Source organism: Ascaphus truei, chromosome 3 (genome assembly GCF_040206685.1).
Source record: "Ascaphus truei isolate aAscTru1 chromosome 3, aAscTru1.hap1, whole genome shotgun sequence".
Taxonomy (NCBI): Eukaryota; Metazoa; Chordata; class Amphibia; order Anura; family Ascaphidae; genus Ascaphus; species Ascaphus truei.
The window spans coordinates 313,553,117-313,565,674 of NC_134485.1; the positions used below are offsets into that span (position 1 = coordinate 313,553,117).

Here is a 12,558-nt window from a genome sequence, read left to right on the forward strand (position 1 = left end):
AGCCCCAAGTATTGAAGATCTCTGCACTATTATGTTCTTTTATATTTGTATCTTCTATGTCTGTGCCTCCATTTGGCAGAATTCATAACAATGTTACCCTAAAATGTGGAAATATAGTTTGTATCTTTATTCACTACATTACAACGTGGTGGCACTGTTAACAGAATTCTTTGCCTTGAGGCATAACTTACCCCTGTGCTGTGCCACAGAGGTCTGCAGTGCTTTGCAAAGCAATGCATTGCTTGCCCATCTGGAGGCAAAGAGGTTTAAGAAAGACTCACATCCAGGGCGGATTCCTCTCTCCAAAGCGGGGGCTCGGAGACTGAAGAAGAGCAGATATCTACCTCTACAAAGACTTTCTGCTTCCACCTACAACCTGATATTGTCTTTCTCCAGTATAACCCTTTATCCTTCTCTTTTAATTTTAACTTGCGGATGAGTTAGGGGGGGGGGGCAGAAATAAAAGAGGGGAGGAGTGGGTACAGAAAGGAAGAAGGGAAAAGGGGAGCTTGATAATATACATTGAAGACATTAACAATATTGTGTAAGATATACGAACTAACATTATTATCCAGTTATCTACTCGTACACTGACTTGGATCTCACCATTAGGCGAATCCCATGCGAGCAAAAGGGAGCCGGAACATATTAACAGTATTTTAAGGTTCTGAAAAGTTTTCTTTGTATAGGGTTGGAATGCTATTATCAAGACTCTTTCTGCATTCTCTTTTTTTCCCTACTATGCACTCGTCACGTTATTCCAATCTCTTTATAAGTATGTCTGAGTAGGAACTAAAGACTGAAATTGATTTTGATTTATTTATAAAAATGTTTTACCAGGAAGTAACAGTTTTGGAGGATAATGCTGAACACACCAAAATAAATTCAAAGGTTGATACAAATACCGGTGCTCCTGGTTCAGAAATCTCTGCGTGGTACCCCCAGTTTCATGTATGAAAGGAAGAACCTAAGCACTACGGATTTCTGCTATAAAAGTGATTTAATGAAAGCCAGTGGTTGACGTTTCGGCCTCAAGTGCACGAATTGTCAACCACTGGCTTTCATTAAATCACTTTTATAGCAGAAATCTGTAGTGCCTAGGTTCTTCCTTTCATACATGTTACCAGGAAGTAATACATTGAGAGTTACCTCTCGTTTTCAAGTATGTCCTGGGCACAGAGTTATGGTTACCAGAGTTACATGGTTACATTAAATTAAAAGCGGTTTTACATTATATTTAAAGACATTGCATGAACATTAAAGATAATATATGTTGTAGGCGTATATAATTGCAGTAACAACTTAAAAGTATGGTTTGCTGATCATAAGTAGTCCTGACACCTTTGATTTTTAAAGGGCTATGTATTACAATCTCCCAATGCAAACCTAATCAATATTTTGTCTCATAATGCTAGTCAAATCTCATTGGTGGTATCATTTTGTCTTAGTGTACCTTCCACTAATAGAAGCCTACTGAACCCTCACTGCCTGCAGTCACCTTCAAGGCAGTGTATGGGTATATCAAAAGGGTGACAAGAAGAGACCAACATAATGTTAATGTCAAGGAATTCATTCAAGCAAAAATACCGGGGTAAATATTTACATGAATGTTCTATAATGTTAAAGGTTCTTGTTCAACTGATTCAAGTTTACTGTAGATTTACATTTAACAATACCCTTTTAAATTCATGCTGTGGTTTACAAACGAATGAATACATGTATTTTCTATGTAGCACATACACTATTTGTTTCTTCGCTCTCCTATCAACTGGTGGTTTAGCTTCCATTGCATGCGTGTTCCACTTAGAAGGAGCTGGCTGTTTGTCTTTCCGGAGAGATGATACAATCTTGTTATAGTTAGCATCTTTGTGCTGGGCAGCCCTGAGTGAACAAAGTACTGTATGACTTGAAAAGCATGTCTTGAAAGTGACATCATGCTATGCTGGAACTGAGCTGCTCGTGTGCAGTGCTCACAAAGAGGTGCTGAGCCCTTTGAAGTAAGAAGCAATGAAAAGGGCTTTTATTGTAAAACAAGCATATTGAATTAAATAAAGGAAGGTTCTTGTTAAACCTGATAAAAACTATAAGAAATTAGCAATGTGGCTGTAAAGAAGGGATTAGAAACCCATCACAGAGACGGTGTGGGAAGCAGTGGTTAATTTATGCTAAACTGGACTATTTTTATTCAATCTATTTAATAAAACAAAAATATTCTAATAAGAGAAAAAATAATATTAACTGGTCAGAAACCTCACAACTGGCCTCTCATCACTAGTAAATAAAAAATCTTATTTAGATTCTGCCAAGTGTGTAATTGTAGTTATGAAATATTAACTGGGAATACTTTTTCTGGAGCGTGTGATTTAAGGGCTGAATACTGGGAGAAGGAACTATGCTTCAGGTTCATTGATCTAATAATCAACGGAATAAATATACATTTATATAATTTATGTATCCTGCAGACCCACATAGCAACATATTTTGGCGTTTTCATCAGTTACCTTGTATGTAACACCCTCTACACCATTTTTTATTCAAAATACATGTTGTGGCTTTTTAAATTTAAGCCTGAAAAACTTACTCTAATGCTTTTAGCGAGCCAATTGCTACTGCAAAACCAATGCCTCTCCAATGCAATAGCACAATGGTTCTCAAACCTCTCCTCAGGGACTTGAGCTAGAAACAAACTTTTTGGGGAAATCTACAAATGGTTTAAGGTATATGCAAATGAGGAATATTACCTGTGTGTACATGCATTGGTTGCTCCAAAGGCCTGATGTGGACAGGTTTGAAAACACCTGACATACAGTAGGCACAAATGGCTTAACCGCAATGTGTACTGGAGATGTGTGTAACTTTTGACCAAGGTCAATATACAAAGTTTATTCACCACATGTTGTATAGAGGAGTGTTTTGGGGAAATATTTAAGTCAATGGGAGAAAGAGTGGCTCAGTGAGTAAAGACACTGACTGATGCTGAGATTGTTGCAGGGGAACCTGATTCAATTGCCGGTGTCGGCTCCTTGTAACCTTGGGAAAGCCACTTCATCTCCCTGTGCCTCGGGCACCAAAAACATAGATTGTAAGCTCCACGGGGCAGGGACTGTGCCTGCAAAATGTCTATGTAAAGCTCTACATAAAACTAGCAGCGCTATACAAGAACATGCTATCATTATTATTAAGTCAATGTTTACTCTACTAAACAGAATTCTCTCTCTCAACAGGTAATCGTAGTCATAGTATAAACCTTCCAATCCTTTTTACTATGGCATTGGGTAGATTCACCTTAAGCTGGAAATTACCTGCAGACTGTCCAGGATGACTCGGAGAGACTGAACTTGTCTTCGCACAGCTCCTGAGAACCTTTCATAAGTAGTTGCATCATATTCACTCATCTGAATTTCCTTTAACCTGCGGAAAATACATATTTTTAACTGGTCGCAAAGCATTATAATATAATAATTGTGTCTAGGCCTTCTTTCTCTCTAACAGATACATGTTCATGGTTATAAATAAATATATGTATACACATGTCGCATGTCTACATATATTGTAATTGTTATTTACTGTACACATTTCTGATTCTTAGATCTACGAGTTACTGTAGCAAGCCTCTTGTTGCTGCTTTTTTCAGAGCTGCCTGTTTCTTTCAACAGTAGCATGCTCACAGGTTGTAAAGATCAAAAGGAAAATGTTACTGGATTATAACCCAATTGCTGGTTGTATGTAATGAAAATAAAGCATCTGTTTGTTCTATATCCTTAAATACCTTGAGAAATATCCGGAAATGTATATCAGTGTGAAAAACTCACATTTGTGTCACTTTAAGCAAGTTCTTCTGTACAGGCATACCCCGCTTTAACGTACGCAATGGGACCGGAGCATGTATGTAAAGCGAAAATGTACTTAAAGTGAAGCACTACCTTTTCCCACTTATCGATGCATGTACTGTACTGCAATCGTTATATACGTGCATAACTGATGTAAATAACGCATCTGTAACAGGCTCTATAGTCTCCCCGCTTGTGCACAGCTTCGGTACAGGTAGGGAGCCAGTATTGCTGTTCAGGACGTGATGACAGGCGCATGTGTGAGCTGCCGTTTGCCTATTGGGCGATATGTACTTACTCGTGAGTGTACTTAAAGTGAGTGTACTTAAAGCGGGGTATGCCTGTATCTATACGTGAGGCTCATTATTTTGGAGGGAAAAATCAAAGGTGCTTTCAATCTTATTCATATACAATATGAGTGTCGTCGCACAGCCCCCCCAAAAAACAACAACAGGGTATAATTGAATATAAATGGGGTTGACAATAAACATATGAATAAGTATTTTTTTTTAAAATGCATTGGATAAAGGACATAGTACAAAATACATCCAATAACCAAATTCCCCACAAAAACATGGTAACAAATGCGCTTTAAGTTGGCCATTATAATACCATCATAAACAGTATGGGGTTATGTATAAAGAATGTTTTTTTGAAAATAAATATAAAGAGTCAATTTCTAACCTAAAATGATTATTTATGACATCAAAAGTGATGGTGAACAAACTGCAGCAGAATAAATACTTGCACAGAGGGTGATGATACAAAATCAGGAGTTAATTGTAACCTGATAAAACATCAGGGTACTGGGGGGCGTGGCCAGGAGGCTGAGCGTGCTAGTCGCAGTTTGCTCTGCTCCTCAGGAAACTGCCGATCAAACCCCAAAAACCTGAAGATCGGGGGCAAAACACCCCAAAATCACTTGCCAAGGACTTGTACAAACAAGCGCACCTTTGGGCTCCCCCCAGTGTGTCTGGACCTGGCTCTGTGGCCGCCAAATCGATCGCGGGTCCCCCCTCTGCCTCCAAAGTGATTCCAAGACAGCCGCCGGGACCGGGAGGCTGCATTAGAGCCAGCCGATATAGGAGACACGGAAGGAGGTAAGGGGAGTCCACGCGCTTTACAGAATTAGGCGGAGGTGCGCTGCAGCAGACGGGGAGTCGCCGCCCGTCCCCTCACACAACCATCTCCCTCACAAACACATCCCCACACGCCCGAGCCCATGCCCTGCCGGAGCAGCAAGATGGCGCCAGCCAAAGCCTGAGGCGCTGACAGCTGCCGACCGGAGGCGTGGCGGAGCCAGAGCGGGTGCCTTCCCTTGTGGCTCCAGGGCCCTGTGAGCTCCGTGTGAGGGGGGGGGACGACGACGATCCAACCAGAGGGGGAAAGACTCACCACTCGGCGCGGCCCTGTTTGAGTGGTGGCCGGTAGCCATCTTGGTTCACCCATCCGGCCAATGCTGGGGAATAGCCGGCGGCTATCTTGGTCCACCCAACCAACTCAGACACTGCTGAGAGGTGGTTGGCGGCCATCTTGCTCCTCCCAACCAGCACAAACTGCATTTAAATAAATAAAAGATACAGTGATTCTGAAAATAAAGAGCTGGAAGAAAGTGTTAATAAAAATTCACTCACTCTCCCCCCCCCCCCACAATTCATCCTTATTGTGAGTCCCAACATCCTCTATAAACGTTCCACTGGGCCCACCACAGTCTTTAAATCCTGCCCAGATGGGGAGATCAAGGTCACATGGAACAAAAACTCAATTAAAAGCAATTATGGAACTGCTACCAATGTGTGTGATCAGGTCTCCATAGGAATGAGGGGGGTTATTCCAACTTAACTATTCTTTTTTTTTTTTTTTTACATCACCTAAATATATTCAGCTCTAGTCAAAGTCAAAAACGTACCAAGTAAAAACAACAAACATGCCATCCACTAAACAAAAAAAACCGGTGGCCAGGCGTGAGGCATCCCTTTTCTTCAAAAAACAAAATACTAAAGATCAAGAAGCGTCTACCGCAGGCTGAGACGCAGATTCAGAGCTAGACTCTGGAGAAGAGACGGACGCTCCACTTACCCGTAAAGAAATTATGGTGTTTGTACAAGAACTAAAAAGCTCTTTCCACTCTGAGATGCAGAGCTTCCGCCGCAGCATCAGAGAGGAGATTGCGTCCATAGGAGACCGCATTGTGGACTTGGAGGAGAAGATGGACAACACCGCCCTTGCACTGGAGACTCAAACGCAAGATATCGAGGAATTAAAAACTCAAGTCAAAACAATTTTTGAAAAACTGGAGGATACGGAGAACCGGTCAAGACGCAATAACCTGCGGATCAGAGGTATCCCGGAAGAAGTGGACAATGCCCAAATGGACGCATATCTCACTCTGCTTTTCATGTCCCTGTTACCCGAAACATCGGATGAAAAACTTCAGATGGACAGAGCCCATAGGCTTCCTAGACCGAAAGGCCTAGACCCAGCAAAGCCACGAGACGTGATTACACGCCTACACTATTTCTGTATTAAAGAGGAAATATTGAGAGCCGCTAGAACCACCCCAAAAGATAGAGCAGGATAATGTTCCACTCCTCATCTTTCCGGACTTGGCTGAAATCACGCTGAATAAGCGGAGAATGTTCGCGCAGATCACCAACTCACTGCGGTACAATAAAATCCGCTATCGCTGGGGTTTCCCGTGCAAAATATTGTTCACTTACTAAGAGACGATGTACATTCTACTCTCACCAGAAGAAGGTGAGGAAAAACTACGATCATTGGGTCTACTTGAACCAGAGGATCCTGAGGCCTCTCAAAAGCCTAGTCATTCACCTAAGACACAACGCCAGGCATGGGTGAAAACACCAACCTCTGGGCGAGCAAAGACCCAACCCACTTGAAGAACTAGAGCTGGATACTTACTTAACACCCATTTAAGATGGCAGACAAGCCAAAACGTGGCCTGGACTTAAGGCTCTAATCGAGATGTGGCCCACTTCAGTAACCTACCTAAAAACTAACCAACAGTTGCGGTACCTGGAACACATCAACCAACTCGATCAAGTCACAACGACCACGACAACCTGCACATCAAGACGTTACCGAGTTTTTAGCTTCTACGTTGCTAGAATGTACAAGTCCCAAAATCTAGGTTATTTCCTCGTTCATTGTGAAACTGTTCTCCCAAGTTACCTACAAGTTCGAGTCATTCAAAGTTTGATAACCAGTTTGAACTAACCCGAACACTTAAAGTGACTGACACACAATGTTTGTTTGGAACTGTTTTCTAGATAAAAGTGTATTTGTAATATAAGTCCATATGTTATCTATAATAGAATTGATCTCCCAAAGTTTAGCTACCAATTCTCTATTACAGGTTAAAATATTAAAGGTTACGTTTTAGGTAACTTTTTCCATGTTATTTATACCTCTCCCCCTGTAGACTACAAATGTAGAGTCTGCCAAACCTTAGCTGCCAGTCAACCCCACTTAATGCTTCTAAAATTGAGAAAGGATATGTTGATGTAAACAGTTATAATGTTCAATGCCCCCATTCTTGCTTTTATTTCCCTGATGTGTAAGATCACACACACAACCCACCCCATACTCTTTGGGGTTATTTTTTTTTCCCTTTTCGAAAGCTTAGCTCCTAAACAAAGGAGCACTGTGGCGTCGAGCCGCTGGGCCACTGCCCGCCCCCCTCACGCTCATTTAACCTATGAGTGCGAGAGACTCGCACCACGGGTCCCACTATGCCTGGTCCCCCCAAACAATGTTTGGAAGCCGGGGTCCTCGGTTTACCCCTCCCCTCCCTCTCTAACCCTCCCCTCCTCCAAGTATTTGCAAGCATTTGTCACTACCATGTAATAATATGTATATCTCTCGTTGTATATGTTCTCATACCAGATCGTTTCCGAAGACGGGTGTACCGACTCTTCAACTATATGTAAGTTATCGCTCTGTTCATTTGTATTATAGAATCTTGAACCACCACCATGCCGATTAATATAATATCCCAAAACACCAAGGGCTTAAACACCCCCCGAAAGAGACGTATTGCCCTTTCGGAAGCCAAAAGACTGGCAGGAGATATAATATTGCTACAAGAAACTCATTTGAAAAAGGAGGATCAGTCACTGCTGTTCAACAATGACTACCCCCTAGTCTACCACTCCTCAGCTCCCATGAAAAAAAATGGCGTAGCCACACTTTTCCATAAAAATTTAAACTTCAAAGTAGATAAAATTAAAAGTGATCTCGCTGGGAGAATTCTAATCATTACAGGGTCACTGGACTCAACTGATATAACAATAGTCAACACTTATGCCCCTAACGAAAATCAAGAATCCTTTTTCCAGGAACTAACAAATGTAATCTTCTCTGTCCAGAAAGGCCTTTTAATTTTAGCAGGAGATCTAAATGCAATTATGGACCCAAATCTAGATAAATCTCCCAGTCCCCCCCCCCCGCCACAAAAAATAGTTCCCTCTACTCGGGGACTTGTATCTATGACCAAGGATCTATTCTTGGTAGACTCCTGGAGATTAATTAATAGCAATGCAAAGGATTTCTCCTTTTTCTCTTACCCCCATAATAGCTATTCTCGAATCGACTATATTCTAATAGACCAACAAATTAGTGATAATATTTCCGCAGCAGTAATCGCCCCCTCTGCTTGGTCAGACCACTCTACGCTTATACCCAAATTGGCTGGCCTCACTTCCAGAATTAAAACAAGATCGTGGTCCTTGAATGAATCCCTACTACTGAACCCACAAAATCTCCAACTAATAGAAAAAGAACTGGCCCAATACTTTGAATTAAACAATACCCCAGAGGTTTCCTCTTTTACCCTTTGGGACCCTTTGGGAGGCCCACAAATCAGTGATAAGAGGCAAACTGATTGCCCTGGCTTCTCAGAAAATAAAAGAAAAAACAAAACAAATTGAAACACTAACACAAAAACTATCAGAACTAGAATTTATTCACAAGTCAAACCCATCTCGAAAAAACTATAGGCAGATAATCTCAGTGAGGGGCGAACTAAACCTTTTGCTGGTGTCAAACGCAGAAAGAGCTATAAGATGGTCCCAACAGAAATATTACGAAAAAAGTAATAAAGCAGATAGAATGCTGGCAAGCAAATAAAAGCAAAAACAAGCTAAAGCTAAAATTCATAACATCCACACTAAAAATGGCTCAGTATCCCACAATCCCAAAATTATAAGCGACGCATTTAAGGACTATTACACATCCCTATACAACCTACCAGGCCCAACGGGAGACTCGGCTAAAAACAAAAGAGCAATAAAGATTCGAAATTATCTAGCAGAATGCCGACTCCCCAATCTAGACCCGAACGATATCATAAACCTCGAAAAATCTATAGAGCCCCTGGAAATTATGGACGCCATAAAATCCCTGAAAATTGGGAAGGCCCCTGGTCCGGATGGATTTTCTAATCTTTATTACAAGAAATATTCCGCAATGCTCCTCCCATTTCTTACCAAAGTATTTAATGAGATGCTACTAGGCCTTCCCCCTCCTAGGGATATGCTTCGCGCTACCATTGTAGTAATCCCAAAAGAGGGGAAAGATCCTCTGCTGTGCTCTAACTACAGACCTATCTCATTGTTAAATACTGATCTAAAACCTTATGCAAAGATCTTAGCCAACAGATGAAATAATATCCTCCCTAAACTGGTTCATCCGGACCAGGTGGGGTTCGTCCTGGGCAGACAAGCCCTTGACAGCACTAGGAGGACAGTGAATCTAATACACATAGCACAAAACACAAAGTGCCCATCTCTATTACTCTCTAGACGCAGAAAAAGCGTTCGATCGATAAGACTGGCAGTTTATGTCAGCTACGCTTTCGCAGATGGGATTCACAGCCAAAATACTAAATAGCATAAACACACTATACTCCACACCAACGGCCATGGTGAGGACGAACAACTCCCTATCTGATCCCTTTTCAATATCAAATGGAACTAGACAGGGTTGTCCGCTCTCACCTCAGTTGTTTGCCTTAGCCATAGAACCATTAGCATGCCGGATAAGGATGAACCCCAATATTGCTGGTATTCCTGTTGGTCAGGAAGAATTCAAAATAGCTCTTTTGCGGATGATATACAATTGACGCTCTCAAAACCTCTTACATCCCTCCCTAACCTTTTTCATGATCTATCAGAATTCGGCTCCCTTTCAGGATATAAAATTAATCATTCCAAATCCATGGCCCTTAGTTTAAATCTCCCTAAAGAATTAGTAAAATTACTCCAACTAAATTTCGACTTTAAATGGAACTCGAACCATATTTAATATCTAGGGGTCCAATTAACAAAAGATTACTCGACTTTATACAACGCAAATTTTAAACCCTTTTTCGACCAGATAGCTAAGGATTTAACCACTTGGAATCCATATATAATATCCTGGTTTGGGAGAATAACTACCATTAAAATGAATATCCTACCTAGACTCTATCTCTTCCAAACTCTCCCAGTTAAAATTTGTCAGAAAGACCTAAATAATATACAGAAGAAAATTTTGAAGTTTGTCTGGCAAAATAGGCGACCCAGAGTTCGTAAAGATATTCTCTATAAATCCAAATCAGAAGGAGGCTTAGCTCTTCCGAACTTACAAAACTACTATAGATCCACACAGCTAGGGCAACTCATTAGCTGGCACTCAAACCCAACCGAGAGGAGGTGGGTTGAGATAGAGGACCTGGTTTGTTCCCCATGTAAAATAAAAAATCTTCTCTGGCTCAACAAAAAGTCTAGACCACCTGAGATCTACAAGAACCCGGTGATATCCTTTGCCTGTAATCTCTGGGACTCCCTCAAAACCAAGTTCCAACTAACCGATTCCCCTTCCCTTATGCAACCACTATTCTCGGACCCCTCCCTTCCTTTTTACACAGGAAACCCGCACTCCCATACCTGGATTCAAAAAGGACTCACAAGGGTCAAGGATATCCTCACCAAAGGGAAAGTCCCCCATTCACTTCGCTACAAACAAACCATGATATACCCTCCTCCGAATTCTACAGATTTCCCCAGGTTAGGCACTATAGCCAATCAATATATAAGCCAAGCCAACCCCATGCTTTAACTTTGTATGAGGACTGGTGTCTACACCAACCCCACACAAAGGACATCATCTCCAGAATATATCACAGTTTATCCTCTACCAAGAACAACCAAACCCCCGATAAGTATGTGGTTTCCTGGGAAAAGGATCTTAACGTCTGTATAGATCTCGATACCTGGACAGACATCTGGGAAGCTGCTTCCAAAAATTCATCATGCGTTGTAATTAAGGAGAATATTTACAAGTTAATATTCAGATGGTATATGACTCCTGCCAGGCTGCACTCTTTTCTCCCAGGCGTTTCCTCTCTGTGCTGGCAGGATTGTGGTGAAGTGGGGAATATACTGCTCATATTCTGGTCTTGCCCCAAAATCCAAAAAACATGGATGGAAGTGTTCACCCTAATACACAAGATACTAGAAATCTCTGTCCCACACGACCCAGTATATATATTACTAGGAAAACCAATGGCTAATATCCCCCCCAAAAAAAGCTAGAGTAATATCCCAAATTTTAAACGCTACACGGTGTACAATTGCCAAAAACTGGAAACAGCCGGCCCCCCCATCCTTAAATCAAATAAACAACAAAATTTGGCATATAGTCTATATGGAAAAACTATCAGCCTATCTGAACGGCTCTACCTCACAATTCTCTGATATTTGGGCTCCTTGGTTCCGTCATGCAGGTATATCCCCATATATAGACTAGAATACTTTGAACAGAGTGATACATGTGATATTTAAATTGTTGAATACAGTACGATATTGGTACAAATGCTACCCCTTCCCCCCCCTCCCCGATCTCCCCCTTCTCCACTATTCCACAACCAGTTTATTTGTATTACTGTATCCCCCTTTTTTTTGTGTAGTATGTTATGTTTACCTCATTTTGTATGATTGAAAATGTTCAAAATTTTTTTAAGTAATAATAAATAAAAAAAACATCAGGGTACTACACATACACACCCCTTTGCACGTGTCGCCTTGCTATTCAGGGGGAACTGCCATACAACATGCCAACATTGTTTTCTGTTAATTCGCTTTAAATATGCAAATTAATATGTAATGATTGATATTACTACACGTAGATGCTTGTTGGTGACATTTTGTATGCCACCTCCCCCTGAACAGCAGGGCGAAACGCGCATGGGGGTGCGCTTGTCTAGTATAGTGCAGGGCTTAGCCCTGTGTTAGACGGATGATGCAGCTTTACTTGGAAATGTAAAAATGTAATTGTAAAATACATGAAATACATCTCTCTTGTTGAAAAATGTTAAGTTGCTATCAATTGTTGGAGGAAGAACACAACATTTTATAATTAGAATTAGGAAGCTCCACAAAATATGCCTCAAATTATTTCTCATCATCTTAGCCCAGGTTTATAAAACAAGAACTGACCAGCGTAGGCATCTAAACTAGGATTAGGTTCATCCACTTCCTGAAGCCAAACACCTGTGTTTTGAAAATTACTTCACTAAATTCATCCCTGCACCAACTCGCCTTAACCTTAAACCTTAGAAAATCCAAATGCATCCACTTCACATAACTTTTTGGTCTGGTGACCTTATTTAGTGCTGGGCATTGGCCCTTGGGCAACAACCTGGAGGGAAAACTGCTGTACTGTACAC

At 41.3% G+C, this 12,558-nt stretch overlaps 1 protein-coding gene across 2 annotated transcripts in view; it reads right to left on the bottom strand.

The window, feature by feature from the left end:
• The window catches only part of VWA8 (von Willebrand factor A domain containing 8), a 348,614-nt gene that overhangs the window by 20,919 nt on the left and 315,137 nt on the right, over nt 1-12,558 (bottom strand). For both annotated transcript variants that reach the window (XM_075591071.1, XM_075591073.1), the window contains exon 40: nt 3,303-3,411. In XM_075591071.1, the coding sequence (XP_075447186.1) occupies nt 3,303-3,411 (109 nt within the window). The remainder of the gene's footprint in view (nt 1-3,302; nt 3,412-12,558) is intronic.